General features: G+C 44.0%; 2 protein-coding genes across 4 annotated transcripts in view; one reads left to right on the forward strand and one right to left on the reverse strand.

Annotated features, from left to right (window-relative positions):
• Positions 1-12082: 12082 nt before the first annotated feature.
• On the forward strand, positions 12083-13252 carry ptrhd1 (peptidyl-tRNA hydrolase domain containing 1). Its single transcript, XM_041865647.2, has 2 exons — positions 12083-12374; positions 12674-13252. The coding sequence occupies exons 1-2, from the start codon at positions 12165-12167 to the stop codon at positions 12842-12844; spliced, it is 381 nt and encodes a 126-aa protein (XP_041721581.1). The 5' UTR covers positions 12083-12164; the 3' UTR covers positions 12845-13252.
• A 164-nt stretch (positions 13253-13416) lies between these two features.
• The window catches only part of ncoa1 (nuclear receptor coactivator 1), a 93551-nt gene continuing 79147 nt past the window's right edge, over positions 13417-27820 (reverse strand). For all 3 annotated transcript variants that reach the window (XM_041865644.2, XM_041865645.2, XM_041865646.2), the window contains 8 exons: positions 27575-27692; positions 27245-27413; positions 24367-24672; positions 22382-22480; positions 21625-22012; positions 21176-21350; positions 19092-19278; positions 13417-18884 (listed from right to left, as the gene is read on the reverse strand). In XM_041865644.2, the coding sequence (XP_041721578.2) occupies positions 18717-18884; positions 19092-19278; positions 21176-21350; positions 21625-22012; positions 22382-22480; positions 24367-24672; positions 27245-27413; positions 27575-27692 (1610 nt within the window). In that variant the 3' untranslated portion in view covers positions 13417-18716. The remainder of the gene's footprint in view (positions 18885-19091; positions 19279-21175; positions 21351-21624; positions 22013-22381; positions 22481-24366; positions 24673-27244; positions 27414-27574; positions 27693-27820) is intronic.

A 27820-nucleotide genomic window follows, 5' to 3' on the forward strand; every position in this document is an offset into this window, starting at 1 on the left:
CTTTGATAAAATGTCCAATATCCTCGCCTACATGGAAATTCTGTAAGAGTAATATATATGCCAATTATTTGATGGTCCGACCGCATTCTGTCCCCTATCAACACTAACTTTTGCTTTCATCATGTATTGACTCGGAGGTTCAAATAAAAACAACTAATGGAATAATATGTGAAATCTGTACAGGGGTTCACATACTTCTTCACAGCTCTGTACAGTGTGACCATATATACAGAATATATAAATTAAATAGAAAATGAACTGGCAAAGAAACGGTCAGTAATAAAGGGTAAACATTATAATACTGACCATATATAATGAGCTACTGCTGGGTAGTGATACTAAGCTTATTCCAACAGAACAAAAATGTAAAAACATAAAAATGTCACACGTTACAGACAAAATCATTCACATTACAGGTACATGTATCTAATACATTTATGTTACGACAGAGGCCTGTTGTACAAGTCTTCCATTGACTGCCTGATCATATCTGTCAAGGGGGAAAGGCACGCATCTCTGTACAAAGGCTTTCTCCCTACCTGCATGAGAATGGGGCATTCACTCAGCCTCTTTTTACAATATTTTTGACCTTTGACATTAACAATGCATACATACTGCCCTTTTTGTGTCTTTGGTATTGCAGGCTCCCTGGTCCATGATGTTATGGCTCTCATTTGAACAACTACGAAAGACAATAGGTATCAGTTCTTTCGAAAACACCTGGAGTGTCAGTTACTTCCTGTTATAGTAGCTGGTCTGTGCGACAGGACCAAAATGATTGTTACAGGAATAAAAGGAGCAGCAATGCAAGCTTAGACCTCTCTCTGTGACAGCACTAAACAGTAGTCAGTCTTGTATGTGATTTCTGGCTATTACTGCTGTCAACTTCAAAAGTGGCAGTCTGAAGAGCTTATTACAGTAAGTAACATAAAAATAACACAATAATAAGTTAAATATTAATTATATATGCCACTTAGCAGACGCTTTTATCCAAAGTGACTTAGTCATGTGTGCATACCTTTTACGTATTTCCCCCTTCTGATAACCAGGTGGCGAATCACATCTCTGCATGTCTGGCAGACATATCAGTATGGATGACGGATCACCACCTCAAGCTGAACCTCGGCAAGACGGAGCTGCTCTTCCTCCCAGGGAAGGACTGCCCGTTCCATGATCTCGCCATCACGGTTGACAACTCCGTTGTGTCCTCCTCCCAGAGTGCGAAGAGCCTTGGCGTGACCCTGGACAACACCCTGTCGTTCTCCGCTAACATCAAGGCGGTGACCCGATCCTGTAGGTTCATGCTCTACAACATTCGGAGAGTACGACCCTGCCTTACACAGGAAGCGGCACAGGTCCTAATCCAGGCACTTGTCATCTCCCGTCTGGATTACTGCAACTTGCTGTTGGCTGGGCTCCCTGCCTGTGCCATTAAACCCCTACAACTCATCCAGAATGCCGCAGCCCGTCTGGTGTTCAACCTTCCCAAGTTCTCTCACGTCACCCCGCTCCTCCGCACACTCCACTGGCTTCCAGTTGAAGCTCGCATCTGCTACAAGACCATGGTGCTTGCCTACGGAGCTGTGAGGGGAACGGCACCTCCGTACCTTCAGGCTCTGATCAGTCCCTACACCCAAACGAGGGCACTGCGTTCATCCACCTCTGGCCTGCTGGCTCCCTACCTCTGCGGAAGCATAGTTCCCGCTCAGCCCAGTCAAAACTGTTCGCTGCTCTGGCACCCCAATGGTGGAACAAGCTCCCTCACGACGCCAGGACAGCGGAGTCACTCACCACCTTCCAGAGACATTTGAAACCCCACCTCTTTAAGGAATACCTGGGATAGGATAAAGTAATCCTTCTACCCCCCCTTTACTCCAACCCCCCCCCAAAAAAATAAATAAATAAAATAAAATAAAATAAAAAACATCGTAAAGTGGTTATCCCACTGGCTATAAAGTGAATGCACCTATTTGTAAGTCGCTCTGGATAAGAGCGTCTGCTAAATGACGTAAATGTAAATGTAAACGTATGGGTAGTCCGGGGAATTGAACCCACTACCCTGGTGCTACAATTGCCATGCTCTACCTGAGCTACAAAGGACCATATATTATTTTATAAAAAATAATAGGCTGAGTGTACAAAACATTGAGTTGCACCCCCCTTTGCCTTCAGAACAGCCTCAATTCGTCAGGGCATGGACTCTATAAGGTGTCGAAAGCGTTCCACAGGGATGCTGGCCCATGTTGACTCCAATGCTTGCCACAGTTGCGTCAAGTTGGCTGGATGTCCTTTGGGTGGTGGACAATTAGGTCTATCAATGTCTACCAGGATGAGTTTGGGGTCATGACGAGAAGTTACATCACCGTAACCCTCAAACTTCCTATAAAACATATTTTAAAGAGATCATTAACTGTAAAGTTATTATTGAAACAATGTTTTTGGTGGTTCCATAGTGTACTATATGGTCTCCCCAAACTTCCAATGGCTTTCTTTTTTTGTTCTTTTACATACACTGAACAAAAATATAAAACATGACATGCACCTAATAATCTATTTCAAAGATTTTACTGAGTTACAGTTCATATAAGGAAATCAGTCAATTTAAATAAATTCATTAGATATTTCCTTTATTTTTTGCAACAAAAAAAAAAGAAAAAAGTTTTTTGCTTTGTCATTATGGGGTATTGTTTGTAGATTGATGAAGGGAAAAAAACGATTTAATCCATTTTAGAATAAGGCTGTAATGTAACAAAATGTGGAAAAAGTCAAGTCAATATTCACTACCAGTCAAAAGTTTTAGAACATCTACTCATTCAAGGGTTTTTCTTAATTTTTTTACTATTTTCTACATTGTAGAATAATAGTGAAGAAGTCAAAACTATGAAATACCAAATATGGAATCATGCCTTCATGGTCGAATTCCTGCAAAGAAACCACTACTAAAGGACACCAATAAGAAGAAGAGACTTGCTTGGGCCAAGAAACACGAGCAATGGACATTAGACCGGTGGAAATCTGTCCTTTGGTCTGGAGTCCAAATTGGAGACTTTTGGTTCCAACCGCCGTGTCTTTGTGAGACGCGGTGTGGGTGAACGGATGATCTCCGCATGTGTATTTCCCACCGTAAAGCATGGAGGAGGAGGTGTGGGTTCATTTCCCACGGGGGGCCAGTATGAAAATGTATGCACTCACTAACTGTAAGTCGCTCTGGATAAGAGCGTCTGCTAAATAACTAAAATGTAAATGTAAAAATGTGTTATGGTGTGGGGGTGTTATTATTAATTTTTTAGACACATACCTGTATATATATTTTTTGTTTTGTTGATATTACAGCTTGTGCAATATAAACACATTATTTATATTTTTGGAAATAGCAAATATGTACACGAGTTTGCAGCTGTAATGAATGAAATAAATTAATCTCAATCTAGAGAAGTACATTTCCTGAAGAAAATGTGTTGTGCTTGCTAGCTTGTTTTAAAATATTTATAGTTTAAGTAAGTTATAGTAGTGGTAGTGTCTGCAGCAGTAATGGTGGTGACTGGTTATAGTTGGAAAAAGTAGGTAGATGAAAAGATTGATTGATTGGTTGCTGGATTTGATAAGAAAGGAAAGCTTGAACATGTGAATGTTGGTTTGGTGTATCTACTGTAGCTTTAAATGGTTCAATAGTTATTATAGTGGGCTAATAGTAATGGTGGTGGTAGGAGTGGGAACTGTGGCTGTAGTGGTGGTAGTAGTAGTGGGGACTGTGGCAGTAGTGGTGGTGGTAGTAGTAGTAGTGGGGACTGTGGCAGTAGTTGTGGTGGTAGTAGTAGTAGTAGTAGTAGTAGTAGTAGTAGTTGCTGTAATAGTAGTGGTATTAGTAGTGACCATGGTGAAGTCTAGCATAAAGCTTTATAGAATACATCTAAGTTGAGTCAGTCTGTACGCCCTGGACCAGAACAGTTCATGCGGACCAGAGCTAGACCAATGCTACGCCCTGGACCAGAGCTAGTGCGGACCAGAGCTAAACCAATGCTAGAGTGGACCTGAGCTAGCTAGCTACTATTTACACCCTAGACCGGAGCGAGTTAGTGCAGACCAGAGCTAGACCAGAGCAGTAGTTGAGGTCAGTAGTTGTGTGGTTGTGGTCTGTAGTTGTGGTCAGTAGTTGTGTGGTTGTGGTTCAGTAGTTGTGTGGTTCAGTAGTTGTGTGGTTGTGGTAAGTAGTTGTGTGGTTCAGTAGTTGTTTGGCCAGTAGTTGTGTGGTCAGTAGTTAGATGGTTGTGGTCAATAGTTGTGTAGATGTGGTCAATAGTTGTGTTCAGTAGTTGTGTGGTTGTGGTCAGTAGTTGTGTGGTCAGTAGTGGACAGTAGTTGTGTGGTTGTGGTAATTAGTTGTGTGGTCAGTAGTTGTGTGGTCAGTAGTGGACAGTAGTTTTGTGGCTGTGGGCAGTAGTTGTGATCAGTAGTTAATAATAATAAATAAAATAATGGTGGTGGTAGTAGTGGGAACTGTGCCAGTAGTCTTTTTCGTATATATTTCTCAATCTCACTTTTCATCCTTCAACTAAATATACTTTCCTGCAATCCGCCTCACCCAATGTGGAACGGATTCTATTATTTCTTATACCTTTTTATCTAGAACCTCCGGCTGAAACTAGCCAGCTAACTAGCTACTTGCTATTAGCCACCGTTAGCGGTTTTCACCATTGTCCGTGGCCTGCACTACCTACCAGCCAGCTCTAGCCTGGACAATTATCGGTCAGTCTGCACAGTGTGCTTTCGACCCAGAACATATCGGATTTTCTGCCGGAATCACTGAATCACTGGACCTTAACACCGGATCATCGCAACTAGCTAGCTGCAACCGAATGGATGTTGTTGTTGGCTAATCACCACTGTCCCGAAGCTAGCACCAGTTAGCCTTGAGCTAGCCTCGAGCCAGGCCCATCTCCCGGCTATCTACCTCTCTGTCAACCGGACGGGACCTCTTAGTGTCGACATGGAGCCCCGCCGATCCATCACGACTGGTCTGCCGACGTAATCGTCTGATGTGGTTTCAACAGGCTTCCCGTTGCGACAACCACGACGATCCATCTGCTAGCCCCGGCCCGCTAGCACACGCAATCATCAGCCGTGCCTCCTGCTCGCCCGTGCCGTAGCAGCCATCGAACTGCTCCCGGACTCACCTATTGCTGTTCACTGGACCTTATGATCACTCAGCTACACAGCTGATGCCTGCTGGACCATTCCTTTCCACAGTACCTCATCCTGTTTATCTGTCCTGTTTATCTGTTTAGCCTCAGCCCAAACTTACGTTGCCATTACCAGTTGTTGTCTTAGCTCTCTCGAATAACACCTGTGATTGCTTTATGCCTCTCTCCCATGTCAATATGCCTTGCCTATTGCTGTTTCGGTTAGTTCTTATTATATAATTTCACTGTAGAGCCCCAGTCACGCTCAACCTGCCTCAGATAGCTCCTTTGTCCCACCCCCCATACACGCGGAGACCGGCTCAATCGGTGCCTCCAGTGATGCTATCTCTTTCATCATTACCCAACGCTTAGGTTTACCTCTACTGTACTCATATCCTTCCATATCCTTGTCTGTACATAATGCCATGAATCTATTCTACAACGCCCGGAAATCTGCCCCTTTTATTCTCTGTACCCAACGCACTAGGAGACCAGTTCTTAAAGTCTTTAGCCGTATCCTTATTCTACTCCTCCTCTGTTCCTCTGGTGATGTAGAGGTTAACCCAGGCCCTGTAGCCCCCAGTATCACTCCTACTCCCCAGGCGCTATCATTTGTTGACTTCTGTAACTGTAAAAGCCTTGGTTTCTTGCATGTTAACATCAGAAGCCACCTCCCTAAGTTTGAGTTATTCACTGCGTTAGCACACTCCGCCAAGCCTGATGTTCTAGCAGTGTCTGAATCCTGGCTTAGGAAGGCCACCAAAAACTCTGAAATTTCCATCCCCAACTACATAATTTTCCGTCTAGATAGAACTGCCAAAGGAGTTGCAATCCACTGTAGAGATAGTCTGCAGAGCTCTATCATAGTATCCAGGTCTGTGCCCAAACTGTTTGAGCTTCTACTTCTAAAAATCCACCTTTCCAGAAATAAGTCTATCACTGTTGCCGCTTGCTACAGACCCCCCTCAGCCCCCAGCTGGACACCATATGTGAATTGATTGCCCCCCATCTATCCTCAGAGTTCGTACTGCTTGGTGACCTAAACTGGGATGTGCTTAACACCCCGGCCGTCCTACAATCTAAACTAGAGGCCCTCAATCTCACACAAATTATCAAGGAACCTACCAGGTACAACCCTAAATCCGTAAACATGGGCACCCTCATAGATATCATCCTGACTAATTTACCCTCTAAATACACCTACGCTGTCTTCAACCAGGATCTCAGCGATCACTGCCTCATTGCCTGCATCCGTAATGGGTCCGCGGTCAAACGACCACCCCTCATCACTGTCAAACGCTCCCTAAAACACTTCAGCGAGCAGGCCTTTCTAATTGACCTGGCCTGGGTATCCTGGATGGATTTTGACCTCATTCCGTCAGTAGAGGATGCCTGGTTGTTCTTTAAAAGTGCTTTCCTCTCCATCTTAAATAAGCATGCCCCATTCAAAAAATGCAGAACTAAGAACAGATATAGCCCCTGGTTCACCCCAGACTTGACTGCCCTTGACCAGCACAAAAACATCCTGTGGCGTACTGCATTAGCATCGAACAGCCCCAGTGATATGCAACTTTTCAGGGAAGTCAGGAACCAATATACACAATCAGTTAGGAAAGCAAAGGCTAGCTTTTTCAAACAGAAATTTGCATCCTGTAGCACTAACTCCAAAAAGTTTTGGGACACTGTAAAGTCCATGGAGAATAAGAGCACCTCCTCCCAACTGAGGCTAGGAAACAATGTCACCACCGATAAATCTACGTTAATCGAGAATTTCAACAAGCATTTTGCTACGGCTGGCCATGCTTTCCACCTGGCTACCCCTACCCCGGCCACCAGCTCTGCACCCTCCGCTGCAACTTGCCCATGCCCCCCCCACTTCTCCTTCACCCAAATTCAGATAGCTGATGTTCTGAAAGAGCTGCAAAATCTGGACCCCTACAAATCAACTGGGCTAGACAATCTGGACCCTTTCTTTCTAAAATTAGCCGCTGAAATTGTAGCAACCCCTGTTACTAGCCTGTTCAACCTCTTTTTCGTATCATCTGAGATCCCCAGTGATTGGAAAGCTGCCGCGGTCATCCCCCTCTTTAAAAGGGGGTGACACTCTAGATCCAAACTGTTACAGACCTATATCCATCCTGCCCTGCCCTTCGAAAGTATTTGAAAGCCAAGTTAACAAACAGATCCCTGACCATTTCGAATCCCACCGTACCTTCTCCGCTATGCAATCTGGTTTCCGAGCTGGTCATGGGTGCACACGCTCAAGGTCCTAAACGATATTATAACCGCGATCGATAAAAGACAGTACTGTGCAGCCGTCTTCATCGACCTGGCCAAGGCTTTCGACTCTGTCAATCACCGCATTCTTATTGGCAGACTAAATAGCCTTGGTTTCTCAAATAACTGCCTCGCCTGGTTCACCAACTACTTCTCAGATAGAGTTCAATGTGTCAAATCGGAGGGCCTGTTGTCTGGACCTCTGGCAGTCTCTATGGGGGTGCCACAGGGTTAAATTCTCGGGCTGACTCTATTCTCTGTGTATATCAATGATGTCGCTCTTGCTGCTGGTGACTCTCAGATCCACCTCTATGCAGACAACACCATTTTGTATACATCTGGCCCTTCATTGGACACTGTGTTAACAAACCTCCAAAAGAGCTTCAATGCCATACAACACTCCTTCCGTAGCCTCCAACTGCTCTTAAACACTAGTAAAACTAAATGCATGCTCTTCAATCGAACGCTGCTTGCACCCGCCCGCCCGACTAGAATCACTACTCTCGGCGGGTCTGACTTAGAATTTGTGGACAACTACAAATACCTAGGTGTCTGGTTAGACCGTAAACTCTCCTTCCAGACTCACATTAAGCATCTCCAATCCAAAGTTAAATCTAGAATCGATTTCCTATTTCGCAACAAAGCCTCCTTCACTCATGCTGCCAAACAACCCCTCGTAAAACTGACTATCCTACCGATCCTTGACTTCGGCGATGTCATTTACAAAATAGCCTCCAACACTCTACTCAGCAAATTGGATGTAGTCTATCACAGTGCCATCCGTTTTGTCACCAAAGCCCCATATACTACCCACCATTGTGACCTGTACGCTCTCGTTGGCTGGCCCTCACTACATATTCGTCGCCAAACCCACTGGCTCCAGGTCATCTATAAATCACTGCTAGGCAAATCCCCACCTTATCTTAGCTCATTGGTCACCATAGCAACACCCACTCGTAGTATGCGCTCCAGCAGGTATATCTCACGGGTCATCCCCAAAGCCAACACCTCCTTTGGCCGCCACTCCTTCCAGTTCTCTGCTGCTAATGACTGGAACGAACTGCAAAAATCTCTGAAGCTGGAGACACTTACTGTATCTCCCTCACTAACTTTAAGCATCAGTTGTCAGAGCAGCTTACCGATCACTGCACCTGTACACAGCCCATCTGTAATTAGCCCATCCAACTACCTCATTCCCATATTGTTATTTATTTTGCTCATTTGCACCCCAGTATCTCTATTTGAATATCATCTTCTGCACATCTATCACTCCAATGTTAATACAAAATTGTAACTATTTTGCACTATGGCCTATTTATTGCCTTATCTCCATAACTTACTACATTTGCACATTTTCTATTGTGTTATTGACTGTATGTTTTTGTTCATCCCATGTGTAACTCTGTGTTGTTGTTGTTTTTAATCGCACTGCCTTGCTTTATCTTGGCCAGGTCGCAGTTGTAAATGAGAACTGGCCAACCTGGTTAAATAAAAGTGAAAAAAATAAAATAGTTGTGTTAGTAGTAGTAGTAGTAGTAGTGGTAGTTAATGCAATAGTAGTGGTCTTACAAGTGACTGTGGTCAATTCTAGCATAAAGCTTTATTGAAGAAATCTAAGTCGAGTCTGTATGCCTTGGACCAGAGCTAGTGGTATGACAAACTTCACTGGTCCTCTGTAGCTCAGCTGGTAGAGCACGGCGCTTGTAACGCCAAGGTAGTGGGTTCGAACCCCGGGACCATCCATACACAAAAAAATGTATGCACGCATGACTGTAAGTCGCTTTGGATAAAAGTGTCTGCTAAATGGCATATTATTATTATTATTATTATTATAGTGCAGACCAGAGCTAGACCAATGCTAGGCCCTGGACCAGAGCTAATGCGGACCAGCAGTTAGTGTGGACCAGAGCTAGTGCGGACCAGAGAGAGTTAGTGCGGACCAGAGCTAGACCAATGCTAGTATGGACCAGAGCTAGCTAGCTACACCCTGGACCAGAGTTGGCCCAGAGCTTGTTAGTGCGGACCAGAGCTAAACCACCACTAATAGGGACCAGAGGTAGCTAGCAACTATTTACACCCTGGACCAGAGCTAGTTAGTGCAGACCAGAGCTAGTGCGGACCAGAGCTAGCTAGCTACTAGCTATGCCCAGGACCAGAGCTGGACCAGGGCTAGTGCAGACCAGAGCAGTAGTTGTGGTCAGGAGCTGTGGTCAGTGGTTGTGTTCAGTAAGTGTGGTCAGTAGTTGTGTGGTTGTGGTCAGTAGTTGTGTGGTTGTGGTCAGATGTGTGGTTCAGTCGTTGTTGTGGTCAGTAGGTGTGGTCTGTAGTGATGGTCAGTAGTTGTGTGGTCAGTTGTTGTGTGGTTGTCATCAGTTGTTGTGGTCAGTAATTTTGGTCAGTAATTGTTTGGTTGAGGTCAGTAGTTGTGTGGTTGTGGTCAGTAGTTATGTGGTTGTGGTCAACGTTGTTTGGATAGTTTAAACGGTGAAAGGTCTAGATTATTATTTATTTTTAACCATTCAATCTAAGTTAGGTCAGTTTGTACTTTTTAAAGTTGGTTTCAGGTTTCATTATTTTAGCTCTAGATCGGGCTAAATAAATCAAATAATAATAATGAGTATGTAAGAAATCTACAGTTGTGCATTGCCTTCAGCAAGCACACCTAATGAAGAATTACCTCAATATGTTGTTGAGAACTGTGTCACATGGTGTGGAGCTTGATTGCGAGTCATCATAGTCAAAGCTGGCACATACCAGCTCAGTGAAGTTTGTCAAGTGGTCTCTAACATAGCCCCTGATATCTACAAATTAATTTAGCTTAAGGTTTTCTTCCTTACGAAGGCTCAAGTTAATAAGCCACAGTGCCTTTGCCTCATTGACCTTAGCGCAGTCTAGGAAACGTATAACCGCATTGATTTTGTTATCCCTCGTGAACAAATCTCGAATTTGGGGATACATTTTGGCAAGAACATGAATTCCAGCCAAAATGGAGTCTAGAATACAAGTATTGTTGAACTGGTATGCACCATAGCTTCCCCCAGCCAACAGGTAACTCAAGTTAATCATATCATCAGTGCTGGAAAATGTAGAAACACAGAAATATACATTGGTTTGAATCCATTCTGTTTTGCATACAATAGCAGATTTTTTTGACAGTGACATAATCTGATTAATCAGATAGTTGATAGAAATAAGGACATTTGGAATGACATTCCAAATCATGCCAACTGTGTAGCACTATGATTGTTTTATCTATTCCATACCTAGTGGGTCCTGCCAACTGCCCAGCTGTAATACAAATGTGAAGTTTATACAAAAGGAAAGAGTGATGCTTTTAAAGTTATAATGTAAAAAAAAGGCCTACCTTCCGCAATTAAACGTTCAAGTATCCTCTGAAGACCTATCCAGTCAGGATGGGGCTGTTGTCGAAATAAAGCACATGTTCATGGCTGAGTCATAATGGCGGATATCATATCCAACGCAAAGTAGACTCCAATTGAAACTGTCCTAAACTTTAACGTGTTAATGCTTAACCACAATTCAGTGGTAATCCCAAAATGTGCAAGACAGTCAAAACTCTGCAAGTGTTGAAACTTAAATTTGCTTACAAATCCTGTGGTTCTATGTTGAAATAATGTAATGCCAGTGTTTCAAAAATGGGCTTCAATCATCATCATCTGCTATATGACGGAACATCCGAAATCTAGCCTAAAGCAAATGTGAAAATTACTAATGAACATAAATGAGTACATTAACAATAGACATAATAGCATACCCTCTTTGTGGTACATCCATCGTTGAATGAAAATCAACAGAAAGTGTTGTCACCGCTTGAACACCTGCAATCACACATGTACAGCTCATGAACAAGTTTACATTCCTGTTAAGAGGACTGCGAGATAAAGCGTTCCATCTTTCTAAATCAAATCAAACAAATTCAAATAAAAGGATTTATATTTTGACAATTTATTCATTTGAAGTGAGCCATGTCGTCACGTGGTTTAGACTACAGAAGTTGCAAGACAATTTAGATGAGGTTGCAGAGAATCTATGAGATTGATGTGTGTTTATGTTTTAATGGAAATGAAGTGAAACCTTGCTTGATGGAGCAATGTGTGTCTCATATGAACACACCACATGACCTTCTAATGGATAATACTGGACAGTGTAAAACAGAGATAAAATATAGCTACAGTAACAGTATGTACCAGTAATAGAACAGTATCTCACTGTAACAAGCACCCTGGTCTTACACTGACCCATGCCACCTTGGGATACAGGGCACTGGACAGCAGTCTTTTCGTTAGGGTCCTCCACAACAGGATTCCTCCATGTGGGACTACAGGTGTCTGTGGCCCTGGCCTGGACAGATGAGGGTAACAAAAACAGGCCAACCGTTAGAGCACAATAATCTACCCCATTAGCAGCAGATTTGCCTGGCATAAACATCCGTTTACAGATCATACATGCCACAACATGATAATTTGATAACTGGGCTACGACATGCAACAGGTCAGGTTTCTGCTGTGCTGTCATGCAATGCAAGCCATTTTACATAGATTTTAGATAAAGATGTGTCTAGTTCTTTGGCCATAAGGTGGCATGCAAGTACCTACCCGGAACTTGCCGGAAGATAAATAAACCATAATTTGCAGCAAAGCCAGCAAGAGCCTTTTAGCTGCCTCACGGCACCATTACCGACTGAAGATGGCGGCGTCAGGAACCGCAGCCCCCAGTTGCCTTGTCCAGTATGTTGTGGTCCGGTCAGATTTGGTCCATACGTTGTCCTGGCCATTGGGAGCTGTTATATCGCAAGCCTGCCATGCTGCCACCGCCGCCATTCATCTTAACTACAACGATCCAGACACGCAGGAGTACTTGGCAGAACTGGACAGCATGCACAAAGTGGTGCTTCAGGTAGCTGGGACTGTGTTACTGTATTAGTTAGCAAGTTTATCAACATTATACTTCTAATAGTGAACTAAATCGACATGCCAATCTTTTCCGTAGTGCGCAAAACAAGTTTCCTATTGACTCTGCACATGCGCACAGTTGGCTCATATCAAACTGCATTAAAGTAGCCTCTCAATACAAAATATTTTGTACGTTTCTTTATGTAATGTAAATATAGTAGGATGGAAGTTATGCAGTGGTATGAGATGTAGAGAAAACGAATGCTTGTGATAGGATTCTCCCTCTTCATCCGTGTTTGTCAGGCTCCGGACCAGGCCTCCCTGTCCAGCCTGTCTGAGACGCTGACAGAGAAGGGGGTTGCTCACAAGCTGTGGATCGAACAGCCAGAGAACTTCCCCACCTGCCTGGCACTGAAGCCTTACCCTAAAGACACTGTACATCCTCTGCTGCGCAAGTTTAAACTGTTCAAATGACACAGAGGGACCCCTGTAACATGCATGTGGTGAATGGAGTCTGGACCATGGCTCCACAGCAGTTAAGATGGTATTTTTGGGGTTGACCTGTGCATCTCGGTGATGCTGAAGGGGGATGAACCTTCATTCAGTGTCTGTGCTCCAGATTCACAAGGAATGATCTCACTCTGATAAACACAGTGTCAGTTATCTGTCCTACAGTAACAGGGAGACATCACTCACTGAATCATGCCATAAAATGGCAATTTAAAGAGTGGATGTCTGTCCATGTAATTTGATGTGGCCACATATCTTGTGATTCAATGAAAGGGGGACTTGGTGACAGGTTATGTAAGGTCTTTCTCTAGCTGCTGGCGAGTGGAATCTGTTTACAAACATAGTAGATGCAATAAAACATGATTTTAATTACTCTGTGTATTGTATTATTAGTCACATATGACAATACACAGAATATGCTCCTTACAATAAATTGAGGTTGAAGGAGATAATGTAGCTGGCGGCAATGTAGTGACAATGAAATTAAGAGTAAAGTATATAGTAATAAAAGACAGAATCAATCAACATTACATATCCTGTTTTAAATGGTGCTTTTATTGCAATGTGTTGCATTCTCACATTCATGGATGTTATAGATTTGTTAGTCAAAGCATCATTTCCTTCAAGGTCAGCATCTTCACCTTGGAAAAGCAACAGAGGGACCGAACGCACGAGGTGTTTGTGTATGTGTAGAAGTGTGTAAACTTTGAACTAATCCCAGTCTGAGCAGCCACATACCTCCCAAAAAATGGACAGACAAGTAAGACTGTTTCAGTAGATGCAAAAACAGTTTGTACTGGACCCAGCCTGAGACTGATTGTTTACGATGTCCTAAGAAAAGGTAGGATTTATCCCAGGTATTACACCTGGACACAGAAATAAAAACATGCATAATTCTTCCAGATACTTCATTCATATTGTCCTACACAGCTGCACCAATCCTCTCTAAAAACAAGTTTACACAAGTATAATAAACAAAACTGGACAAAATGTGTAAAATGTATTATATATATATATATATATATATATATATATATATATATATATTTATTTATATTAATTTTACAGGGGAAAAAGTGGAACCTTGTTTCAATAAGAAATCATTGCCCTTACAAGTGGCGAGATACAAACTTTTGACTTCTCCAACCACAACCAACTTCAGTCTCGATAAGGCAGCACTTACAATAATTGACAAACATCATCAGCAAACAGTTGCTTCAATAATCTAACAGTTGAGAGGTAATACCTGTGTAGGGTAGAGTGCAGTACTCTTAACTATCTAAGGATGTTACTTCTGTATTAGACAGTATGTGACAAGGAGGTGAAGAAATGCGAAAGGGATAGCAGTAAACGTATGTAGGGCTGTTACTGCTTGGTAGGAATTACTAAGCCTAGAAACATAACAATTATTTCAGGGAGCATAGCTGAGGGGGAATGTTTTCAACAGTTAAAGCTGCTGCAAGACAAGACGTATGAGTGTAAGCGCGTTAGTTAGCTGATGGCCGAGGGAAGGGGCAGTGGATCACCTGAAGAAGATAGGCATAGTTTAGATACAGGATCTGTGGCAGAGAGAACTGAAACTACATAGATTAGTAGTAGAGAATGTACACTTCTCTTTTGTCATCATATTGATGGGCTATACAACCAAGTTCTTTGTTTTTAAGAACCTGAGAAATTACTAGGATTACTAAAGAAAAGTAAAATCAATATTTTACTTTCTATTACATTTAGGGGATTTCTTTTTTTCGTCATAATCGTAATTATGAAATAGTAATCTGATTTGAACATGAGCAGTATTCATGATGGCCTGTTTCCTCTTAATAATTCTGATATAAAGTGCAAAACTAGATTGTATTGCTTGCAAATTCCTGGAATATTTAGATATTTAGTAAAAAAGTAATGTAAAATACAGCAAACTTGTTTTTATAAAGGTAAAGATAAGAAAATCCTCATTAACAAGAACATTATCATCAAACAGCAAGGATCAGTCCTCTATGCAGAAAATATATACAAGAGGCACCTCAAATTTGGTATAAAGTATTCAGCTAAATACATTTTAATATTTTTATGAGATTCAGTTGATTGATCAGACCCACAAGTTCAGACAATTATCAACAACATTAGTTTAAGTAAAAAAAACGAAAGTAAGTTAGGTAGTTATTTTCTTCTCTTCAAGAAACTAATTACTGAAAATACCATGATTTTAATAATTGATTCAGATTCTAGTGTGGCTTTGAATACTTAAATCAGTGTGAAAGAAATGCTTTTCGCTAAGGTGCATAGCTAGCTGTTGCAACGTTCTCTCTTCCTGTAAACAGCGACAGCACGTCAGGCCCTACATTACTTTTTGCATCTTTGCTAGGAGTCAATGTCAACAGGGAGAAAACGTTTCTAACTGATCATACTTTGGGAAATTCCAAAGAATACAAGTTACATAAAAATACTATAGCTCTTAGGCCAAATCGTGTCGAAAAGGAAATAAAGGACAAACATGCAAAGCACAAACTATCACAAATTAGTACTGTGGTCAAAGAGGAGCTAGTATGTATAGGTATGAGACTATTCCCTTTTAGAAAAGTGAACAAACGCTACATTTTGTCTCAATCAATTGCATGAGGCTTGCATATGATATGAATTAAACATCTTGAAGCTTTGGTCATTACTTCTGAAAATGCAAAAACTACAATGAGACGATCTACAAAAGCCCACTTAACTACCGAAGCAATGCTTCTCAGAATCCAAGGTTCCACTTTCTCAGATCTGTTTAAACTTTTTGATAACAGATAAATTAAATAATATGGCCTTTTTAAATTAACCCGTACAAAAGCCAATCCACGCTGCTTCTCTCAGTAAAATCACATTCAGCAGTCGCTAAACCATTCTCTCACATAAAGAGCAATCTGAATAACACCCACAGGAAAACTTGCAGGTATCTAAAACGAAGGATAAATCAAATCCGGACATTATCGGTTTCCATCTTAAACACCAGATACACAGTATTAAATCACATACATACACACACTCAGACAGTCATATACATAAAACAAAACAAAAAAATAAATGGAAGCGAGTAGTTAATACCACAAACTTGGAGCACTACATTTTGTTGATTCTGAACAAATACATATTCACATTGTCTGTTATATACATGTTAACATGTTGAAGAACCAGTTCAAATATTGACCTTGTACCTGTACTGAATGGACTGTCTTTGCCATTGAGCGGCTCTTGCTTAAAATAATATCTGTTTGTTAATGAGCATCGTCTAATGGTGCTTTGAATTTGGCATATTATATCCCAAATGATAAACAGTTGATATTAACAGATCAGATTAACATCTACATTTGATGTAGTTCTATTACCACTATTTATACAGGAATGTGAAGAAGATGAAAGGGACATGTATCCTTTGTAATACTTCTGTGAGTGTGAAACCTTTAGCTTGTACCCCATATAGTACAAATGTATACTGAAAACAAATGAAATCCTTCCACAAACATTCTGTTCATTTGTGTTTCTTCCGTGTGTTTTGTAAAGTGTATGTTTATTTACATAAACCAAACAGTGGCTCAGGAATGGTTTTAACCTTGATAAATACTAACTGTTAGCCAACGGCCCTTTCAAATAGAAAATAAAAATGTAACATTATCAGAAGAGAAAGAAACTGAAATACGTCATCTAATTATATATGCAATAGGGTAAAAGCAAAGCAACATTTGACGTGTCTTAAAATACACAGGAACAATTGGTATGTAAAATCAAGGTTTATCTGTTTCACAAATGTTTTTTTTTCTGTAAAAGTATCCAAATTGTAAATTGCTACCAGCTTTTCATGTCAACTGGAATCGACATCACACGAAATGATGCCATTTTCAGGTTGAGTTGTATGGTGAGGATGCCTGAGCCACTGTTTGGGTACAGTATAAAGCACACGCACAGACGCCATTGAAACTGTACACAAAGTGATTCACAAATCATAGAACATTGGCGTTCAGTTTGAGTTGGCGTTCAGTTTGAGGTCTCAGAAGGAGGATGGTGATCATGCATGCTATTTCAACTGATCATCCCTAACCCTCCTCGGTTATTAGGTGTGCTCGGTAATGTTGCACACTTTGTGAAATACCTTGTATATACACACAGCAGTGAGACATCTAGTTGGATCATAACAGTTATCCTTTAGAAAGCCTTGTTAGTCAGAAATACAGATACCCGGGATAGAGCAGAAAAGCCAAAAGCCAAAGTAGACTTGATTTTTAATTATCATTAAAACGTCGCAAAACTTTTCTTTTGTCTCTTTAATTATGGTTATTGCTTGTTAATAGGTTCTTGTTTGTTTACCCCCATAAAAACATTGTGTTTGTTGGCAGGACTTTATGTGAACGAATATGTATAGTAAATATCAACAGAGGTTAGCGCTGATAGACAGTGTCTGACCGGGCAACAGTAGTCACATGAGCAGTCAAAAAGAGCTGTAGTGTGCGGCCAGTGGAGTGACATCATCACGGGCAGAGTTGGAGGAGAGAGAGCACTGTGTTTCCAAGACAACACCCCATTCAACATCCATCACTTCTTAGTGAGGAAATACTACGGTTACAAGTTACAACATATTCATGTCATTGTGTAATATTGATAACCCACTCTTGTTTTTTTTTAGGTTAGTTTAAGGATATTGAAACATTCAATGGGATGCCAAAAGAGCAGAGCTAGCCATTTCTAAATAAATCGCAAAAATTCTTATACCAAGATTTTCTTTTTTCACAATTACAGAACACAGAGCCAGTTTCCCCACCACAACAACATTTAGCAGTGTTACATTTTCAGAATGCCAAACATCGCCTTAAAAAATGATAACTGACATATTAGACTCTCCAATTTTGTAAAAAGGGGGGGGAAAACCTGCAATGAATCACAATGTGTAGTTTGAGCTCAAAATGACAGTTGCTTTTTAGAGTAATTAAATTACGCTTTGAAAGGAAAGTAGATGGTGTGAACACATCTCATCTTTGCTGGACAATATTACCCAGCTGCACGGTTCTACATGGCAAAAAAAACACTGATCGGCCAAAGAGAGCCCAATGTGGCTCGTATTCACAGCTGCTGGGGAGAAAAATTTGTAGGACAGGCAGTTAGTTTGACAGTCTGGTAGTTTGAAAATGCCCTCCCAGGAAAGACAGTGTTGCCAACTGAGCAGAGCAGTCTCCCATCCTGGCCGTGATGCTTGTTGTCCTGACGACACAGACGACGAGAACAGAGAAACAAAAACGAGAGCTGGGAATTTCCTCCCATCAGGCACTGCAGTGGAGAGAGCCAGTCAGTCACAGATCCAGCTGAAACTGAGCTTCCCATTGCAGAGGTTAAAAACCGAACATTCCCAAAACGTTGTCCCCACAACGTCTCCCCACCCGCCCCGCGCGAGGCAAAAAGGCGAGACGACGGGTTAACCACCCAAAGCTGAGCTCAGCTGCACGCTGCTCGCACTCCCAAAACGCACTGCTGCGACGGCCTGATGGAACGGGCCAATCAAGAACCAGGTCATGTTTTGACGACCGCGACGACTTTGCAAAACCGGAACCTGATTCCTTTCTCAGCACAGGAAGCAGACTTTGTGTTGAAAGTAGGTAACCAGGAATGAGTGCTGAACAATCGTTGCGGTCTTACGGTACGGGCTGAGGCTGTCAGGCAGGTAGACAGACACGCTGTTACCTGGACCTCAGTCTCCCTCCTAGGGCCCTCCTAACCAGTCCGGCAGGTAGCTGTCTAAAACCAAAGGTGAAAAAGAAAAGAGGTTGGTGGTCTGCGGAGAACCTTTCCCCTGGCAGGCGGCTGAGCTGAGGAGTCACTCTGTGAGGAGCTGCTGGAGGAGGCTCTTCTGCTGGGACTGGCTGCTCTGAGGCCCCTGGGGGCTCTTCTGGGGGCCTATGGACCCCGACTGGTTCAGGTAGGAGTCGCTGCCCACCAGGTTCACCGTACACTGGACGTCGGCAAACACTTGAACCTGCTGTACCTGATGAGGAGAGGAGGGAAAGAGGAAGACATCAGTGGATGAAGGAGGGAGGAGAATAGAAGGAAATGAAAGCGAAAGGAGGAGGGCCTTAGTGAAATGGTTCACCACATCAGTTTTGGTCAAAGGGCAGCTTAGATGGTCTGTTACTGCTTTTCTACTCGACTTCCTCTAAGTTGAGGCGGCTGACTTTAGGTGTGGCACCCTCACCTGATCGTTACACATGGAGCTGACGTTGCCAAGGTTACTGTTGCCCAGGCCAACGGGTGGTCCCATGGGAGGTAGCGAGCCCACCCCCCCTGAGCCTCCTGCCATTGACACGGTGATACTCATGTTGTTGTAGACCCCCTGTTGCCCAAAGGCCTGGGGCGTCGTCTGACCAGACTGGCTGAATAAGCTGACACACAGACAGAACACAAAGTCATGGTACCAGTGGTTTTATGTACACTCCTCTTTCAGCTGCTATCTCTGGTCATTATACAGTGGGGGAAAAAAGTATTTAGTCAGCCACCAATTGTGCAAGTTCTCCCACTTAAAAAGATGAGAGAGGCCTGTAATTTTCATCATAGGTACACGTCAACTATGACAGACAAAATGACGGGGAAAAAATCACATTGTAGGATTTTTTATGAATTTATTTGCAAATTATGGTGGAAAATAAGTATTTGGTCAATAACAAAAGTTTCTCAATACTTTGTTAAATACCCTTTGTTGGCAATGGCACAGGTCAAACGTTTTCTGTAAGTCTTCACAAGGTTTTCACACACTGTTGCTGGTATTGTGGCCCATTCCTCCATGCAGATCTCCTCTAGAGCAGTGATGTTTTCGGGCTGTCGCTGGGCAACACGGACTTTCAACTCCCTCCAAAGATTTTCTATGGGGTTGAGATCTGGAGACAGGCTAGGCCACTCCAGGACCTTGAAATGCTTCTTACGAAGCCACTCCTTCGTTGCCCGGGTGTGTTTGGGATCATTGTCATGCTGAAAGACCCAGCCACGTTTCATCTTCAATGCCCTTGCTGATGGAAGGAGGTTTTCACTCAAAATCTCACGATACATGGCCCCATTCATTCTTTCCTTTACACGGATCAGTCGTCCTGGTCCCTTTGCAGAAAAACAGCCCCAAAGCATGATGTTTCCACCCCCATGCTTTACAGTAGGTATGGTGTTCTTTGGATGCAACTCAGCATTCTTTGTCCTCCAAACACGACGAGTTGAGTTTTTACCAAAAAGTTCTATTTTGGTTTCATCTGACCATATGACATTCTCCCAATCCTCTTCTGGATCATCCAAATGCACTCTAGCAAACTTCAGACGGGCCTGGACATGTACTGGCTTAAGCAGGGGGGACACGTCTGGCACTGCAGGATTTGAGTCCCTGGCGGCGTAGTGTGTTACTGATGGTAGGTTTTGTTACTTTGGTCCCAGCTCTCTGCAGGTCATTCACTAGGTCCCCCCGTGTGGTTCTGGGATTTTTGCTCACCGTTCTTGTGATCATTTTGACCCCACGGGGTGAGATCTTGCGTGGAGCCCCAGATCGAGGGAGATTATCAGTGGTCTTGTATGTCTTCCATTTCCTAATAATTGCTCCCACAGTTGATTTCTTCAAACCAAGCTGCTTACCTATTGCAGATTCAGTCTTCCCAGCCTGGTGCAGGTCTACAATTTTGTTTCTGGTGTCCTTTGACAGCTCTTTGGTCTTGGCCATAGTGGAGTTTGGAGTGTGACTGTTTGGGGTTGTGGACAGGTGTCTTTTATACTGATAACAAGTTCAAACAGGTGCCATTAATACAGGTAACGAGTGGAGGACAGAGGAGCCTCTTAAAGAAGAAGTTACAGGTCTGTGAGAGCCAGAAATCTTGCTTGTTTGTAGGTGACCAAATACTTATTTTCCACCATAATTTGCAAATAAATTCATTAAAAATCCTACAATGTGATTTTCTGGGAAAAAAATGCTCAATTTGTCTGTCATTGTTGACGTGTACCTATGATGAAAATTACAGGCCTCTCTCATCTTTTTAAGTGGGAGAACTTGCACAATTGGTGGCTGACTAAATACTTTTTTCCCCCACTGTAACTACCAAGACAATATATAGAATAAATATATAGACTTCAAATAATTAAACACATCTGGTATAATGTTACATAAGTGCTTGTTAGAAATAATTATCTAAGTAACAAACAGTTAATTATTATATAATAACCATCTGACCATGTCATTTCTATGTAGATGCTAAGTCAACAACGGGCTATGCAATTTACACGTTTACACAGGCATGGCTCTGGCCACCTCACCTGTTGCTGCCCATGCCAGCTTGCTGCCAACTCTTCATGTCAGGTGACTGGTACCCAGGAGGAGGCTGGGCCAGCTGGAGCAGAGGACTCTGGGAGGTGGAGTTCTGAGGGGACAGCAGGGGGCTGGTGGGGCTGAGCTCTGGAGGGAACGAGGGGTCTCCTTGCTGGACCATACCTTTGAGGAAAAGGACAGAGAGATAGTGTTAGAACATTCTAGAGTCTAAACCATTTTCATATTGATATTTGCCAGCAGCACTGTATTCCATTTTCTATGGATCCTGTCTGCATCACATTTTGATATTGACAATGTCAGCACATTATATGTTATTTTGATATCAATATTAACAGCACATTGTACTGACAATTTCTGATGTTATAGAGACAGAACCACCAACCAGACATAATCTAGCAGTGATTATGGTGGAAACCTAGGTAGCCTAGTCACTCACCTGGTCCTCCAAACTGCTGGAAGAGCCCAGCCTGGACCGCCGAGTTCACTCCCCCCCCAAACTGTCCCTGTATCCCCCCCATCATGGCTGCCTGGCTGCCCAAGGGGGCCAGGCCCGACAGCTTGGGGTCCAGGGGCCCTCCCATGGGGTTGAATAGGCAGGGGGTGCTGGGTGGGTTTCCTGACATGGGGCTGTAGCCTGGAGGGTAGCTAAACTGTTGTTGCTGTGGCTGGGGTCCTTTTTGTCCCCTGGTGGCCCCAATAGGCCCCCCGGTCCCCATGCCCTGCCTCATCAACATGACCTTCTGCTGCAGGAGCTGCCTCTGGCGGTGCTGGAAGCTATAGAGCTCCCGCTGCCTCTGGGCCAGCATCTGGGCGTTCAGAGGAGGCTGGAGAGAGACAGAGAGGATAGGGGACTTATAGGAGACACTTTCTGTCCGCAAAACAGCCCTCACAACGTGCATGCATAGTTTCCCAAATGACCTATACCATTTGAAATAGACTGGAAGATACTTCACTCAGAGAGAGGGAGAGGGGTGGACGGAGAAGAGTACAGGGCACTTGGTTTTCTTACCAGTAACTCAGTACAACTAGCTACGATGCTTAGGACTTACTCAATACACACCATTCCGAAAGAGAGATAGAAATAGAGTAAGAGAAAAAGGATTGGAGACAGAGAAAAACAATTACGAGACCAAGAGAGAAGGAAGAGTGAGGACAGGATTGATGGTGATCGTGAGTTCCCCAGAAACACTCACCTGAGAGGGCATCTGAGGCTGCTGCACTCCCTGACGCATCCCCATGGCAATGTGAGCTCCCCCTGGGAACTGGCTCATGGCAGCCAGCCTGTTCTGCAGCTGGCAGAGAGAGAGAGCGAGAGGGGAGTGAGTCACACGACTGATAGAGGAGAGGAGGGAGAAACAATAGAGGGTGGAGAGGAGGAACGGAGCGGACTCAGCGAAGAAATTATAGAGACGAGAGAGGAGTGAGTCATAGTGAGAGCAGATAGAAAGAAAATAAAAGCTTGAGATAGAAAAAGAGACTGATGAGTGAAAAGTGTGAGAGAAAAAAAGCACATGAGAAGAGAACTGATAGATAAAGAGAAGTGTGTTAAACACTGATAAAGAGGACCAGGAATGAGAACAAAGGAGTTCTGCTGAATTCCATATTCTTAATATCCTTTACTTTGCCATGAGGTCTTTTAAATCAACATGAGCAGCTAGCAGAAGAAGCACTAAAGTCAGAATAATAATATGCAGAGACCGCTGTGTGGGAACCATGAGTAAGAGCAGCATGTGTGAGTGGAGCATGAAGGAGAGAGACCTTGAGGGGGGAAAAAAAGGGGAGAGATGTGAGCCACGTTTGTGTGGGAGCCTCTCTCTCTCTCTCAGCAAAAAGGATAATAAACAATCAGTCATAGTGAATATACAGTACATACAGTCCAGTACTCCCCTACCATAGATGGGCTTGTAGCAGCCATTTAGTTCCCATGTATTTGTATTGCTGTACCATAATGGAGCATAGGAGGCTCTCTTCTTCACATGACCACCCATTTCACCACGCTAGCTAGCTCTACTTAGCCACACAACACAATGGCACATTAACACAATGCAGGGCTGCCCGGTTGGCCAGGAGGGAGATTTACTATTGCCAAGCCAGTGTTTAACGAGCGCTGGCTCTGACTAGGATTAAAAGGCAACACTGCGTGATACAGGCTTCATTAACGTAAACAAGGCCTGTTAAAACTCACCCCCCCCCCCGTGTAGAGAGGAGGGAATCAACTACGCCCACGTTAGAAAGACGGACCAGGGGAGTGGGCCAGCCTGGGTAGGTAACTCTGTTCCTCTTGAGCAGCGGTGTCCTGGTTTAATCTATACTTAACAAAAATATAAACGCAACATGTAAAGTGTTGCTCCCATGTTTCATGAGCTGAAATAAAAGATCCCAGAAATGTTCCATATGCACAAAAAGCTTATATCTCTATAATTCTGTGCAGAAATGTGTTTACATCCCTGTTAGTGAGCATTTCTCCTTTGCCAAGATAATCCATCCAACTGACAGGGGTTGCATATCAAGAAGCTGATTAAACAGCATGATCATTACACAGGTGCACCTTGTGCTGGGGACAATGAATGGCCACTCTAAAACGTGCAGTTTTGTCACACAACACAATGCCACAGACGTCTCAAGTTTTGAGGGAGCATGCAATTGGCATGCTGACTGCAGGAATGTCCACCAGAGCTGTTGCCAGATAATTTAATGTTCATATCTCTACCATAAGCTGCCTCAAACGTTGTTTTAGAGAATTTGGCAGTACGTATAACCGGCCTCACAACCGCAGACCACGTGTAACCACGCCAGCCCAGGACATCCATATCCGGCTTCTTCACCTGCGGGATCATCTGAGAACAGCCACCCGGACAGCCGATGAAACTGAGGAGTATTTCTGTCTGTAATAAAGCCCTTTTGTGGGGAAAAGCACATTCTGATTGGCTGGGCCTGGCTCCCAAGTGGGTGGGCCTATGCCCTCCCAGGCCCACACATGGCTGCGCCCCTGCCCAGTCATGTGAAATCCATAGATTAGGGCCTAATGAATTAATTTCAATTGACTGATTTCCTTACATGAACTGTAACTCAGTAAAATCGTTGAAATTGTTGCATTTACATTTTTGTTCAGTATAGTTTAATCTGGTGTGTTAGTGCTGCAACCCCTAATGTACCCGCTCTGTCCAGCACATCCTACCTGCTGTGGGCCCTGCAGCCTCTGTTGCAGCTGTAACCTAAGCTGGTTGGGTGGCAGTCGGAGCTGATTGGCCATGCCAGGCGCTCTGCCCATGCCAGGCCTCAGCGTCATGCCCCCAGGGAAGGTCCCCCTGGGTGCCCCGAAGCCCCCCATACCCTGCCCCCCTGCCATATCTGGAGGGAACTGGGCAGGGGGGCCGGTGCTGAACTGAGAGGGGTAGCTGGGCAGCTTGGGGTCCATGGAGATGGGGGTGGCGGCAGGGGGCTGGGAGGGAAACCGTTGAGGGATGGGGTCGAAGCAGCCGCCCTAGGGAGAGGAATGGATAGCGTCAATACTGGGTTAATTACAGTCCAACAAACTCCCCAGGACCAAATGAATCATTACGTCAAGCATGTATCGATGATTGCACTACTGTACTGATAGAAAAAAATAGATTCTGTGGTGCTTTGGACAGGAATTTAAATTCACTCTATATTTAGCTCTCTCAGCTCTGTAGTGTAGTATGGAGGGCTCTCCCTCGCCCTACATTTGGGAAATCTGACCATAATTCTATCCTCCTGATTCCTGCTTTCAAGCAAAAACTAAAGCAGGAAGCACCAGTGACTCGGTCAATAAAGAAGTGGTCAGATGACGCAGACGTTAAGCTACAGGACTGTTTTGCTAGCACAGACTGGAATATATTCCGGGATTCTTCCGATGGCATTGAGGAGTACACCACATCAGTCACTGGCTTCATCAATAAGTACATCGATGACGTCGTCCCCACAGTGACAGTACGTACATACCCCAACCAGAAGCCATGGATTACAGGCAACATCTGCACTGAGCTAAAGGGTAGAGCTGCCGCTTTCAAGGAGCGGGACTCTAACCCGGACGCTAATAAGAAATCCCGCTATGCCCTCCGACGACCCATCAAACAGGCAAAGCGTCAATACAGGACTAAGATTGAATCGTACTATACCGGCTCCGACGCTCGTCGGATGTGGCAGGGTTTGCAAACTATTACACACTACAAAGGGAAGCACAGCCGCGAGCTGCCCAGTGACACGAGCCTACCAGACGAGCTAAATTACTTCTATGCTCGCTTCGAGGCAAGCAGCACTGAAGCATGCATGAGAGCATCAGCTGTTCCGGACGACTGTGTGATCACGCTCTCCATGGCCATTGTGAGTAAGACCTTTAAACAGGTCAACATTCACAAGGCTGCAGGGCCAGCCGGATTACCAGAACGTGTACTCCGAGCATGCGCTGACCAACTTGCAAATGTCTTCACTGATATTTTCAACCTGTCCCTGACAGAGTCTGTAATACCAACATGTTTCAAGCAGACTACCATAGTCCCTGTGCCCAAGAACACTAAGGTAACCTGCCTAAATGACTACAGACTGTAGCCATGAAGTGCTTTGAAAGGCTGGTCATGGCTCGCATCAACACCATTATCCCAGAAACCCTAGACCCACTCCAATTTGCATACCGCCCCAACAGATCCACAGATCATGCAATCTCTATTACAATCCACACTGCCCTTTCCCACCTGGACAAAAGGAACACCTACGTGAGAATGCTATTCATTGACTACAGCTCAGCGTTCAACACCATTGTTCCCTCAAAGCTCATCACTAAGCTAAGGACCCTGGGACTAAACACCTCCCTCTGCAACTGGATCCTGGACTTCCTGATGGGACGTGGTAAGGGTAGGTAACAACACATCTGCCACACTGATCCTCAACACGGGGGCCCTTCAGGGGTGCGTGCTCAGTCCACTCCTGTACTCCCTGTTCACCCATGACTGCATGGCCAGGCACAACTCCAATACCATCATTAAGTTTGCCGACGACACAACAGTGGTAGGCCTGATCACCGACAACGATGAGACAGCCTATACGGAGGTGGTCAGAGACCTGGCAGTGTGGTGCCAGGATAACAACCTCTCCCTCAACGTGATCAAGACAAAGGAGATGATTGTGGACTACAGGAAAAGGAGGACCGAGCATGCCCCCATTCTCATCGACGGGGCTGTAGTGGAGCAGGTTGATTGCTTCAAGTTCCTTGGTGTCCACATCACCAACAAACTATCATGGTCCAAACACACCAAGACAGTAGTGAAGAGGGCACGACAAAGCCTATTCCCCCTCAGGAGACTGAAAAGATTTGGCATGGGTCCTCAGATCCTCAAAAAGTTATACAGCTGCACCATCGAGAGCATCCTGACTGGTTGCATCACTGCCTGGTATGGCAACTGCTCGGCCTCCGACCGCAAGGCACTACAGAGTGTAGTGCGTACAGCCCAGTACATCACTGGGGCCAAGCTTCCTGCCATGCAGGACTAGGTCCAAAAGGCTTCTTAACAGCTTCTACCCCCAAGCCATAAGACTCCTGAACAGCTAATCAAATGGCTACCCGGACTATTTGCATTGTCCCCCCACCCCTCTTTTACGCTGCTGCCACTCTCTGTTTATTATCTATGCATAGTCACTTTAACTCTAGCTAAATGTACATATTACCTCAATTACCTGGACTAACCTGTACCCTGCCCATTGACTGTACCGGTACCCCCTGTATACAGCCTCGCTACTGTTATTTTACTGCTGCTCTTTAATCATTTGTTATTTCTTCTTATTTGTTATTTTTTACTTATCTATTCTTTACTTAACACTTATTTTTCTTAAAACTGCATTGTTGGTTAAGGGCTTGTAAGTAAGCATTTCACTGTAAGGTCTACACCTGTTGTATTCGGCGCATGTGACAAATACAATTTGATTTGATTTGATTTAGTAGAATCAGGTTGTATGACAGTGCCTGTCCTCTTCCTTATATAGATAACACTTGAAAAAGGCAAACGCAATCTACTATCATTCTCCTCCTCCTGTGATCTCACCTGCACCAGCTTGTCGATGCCCAGGGCTCGGTCCAGCTCTGCCAGCTCGCTCTCGTCCGTCCCACTCAGGAAGGACACCAGCTGGTCCAGGAGGGCCTTCTCATCGTTACGACCCTCTGGGGTGGTGGGGGGGCACAGCAGCTCATCCAGTGGACACGGGACACACTGCCTGCGGCACACAGAGGGGGAAAGGGGGGAGAGTCAGGAACATGGGAGTGTGTGCATTCAATGTAAGGATGTGCAAGGTTTGGTTCTGTGTGCGTGTGAATTGGAATGTGAGCAATGAGGAATGTATGCGTCTGTGTGTCTACATAGAAGTACTATACTCACTCCTGAGGGGAGGCCAGAGAGGCTTGCACAGGGTTTCCCATGCCTCCATCAAAGGACAGAGAGTCAGTCAGGGCCAGGGGCTGGAACTGCTGAGAGTCCGTCTCCATCTTAGACAACCCTGAAGGACAGCACAACACACAACTCTTAATGAACCCCCATGAAACAAACAACTAACCCATAGATTCCATATTATTATTATGTAATAATTATGTAATTTCCTATTATTTTAGGAAATGCCCTATAGAT

This window comes from Coregonus clupeaformis, chromosome 36 (genome assembly GCF_020615455.1).
Source record: "Coregonus clupeaformis isolate EN_2021a chromosome 36, ASM2061545v1, whole genome shotgun sequence".
NCBI classification, from domain to species: Eukaryota; Metazoa; Chordata; class Actinopteri; order Salmoniformes; family Salmonidae; genus Coregonus; species Coregonus clupeaformis.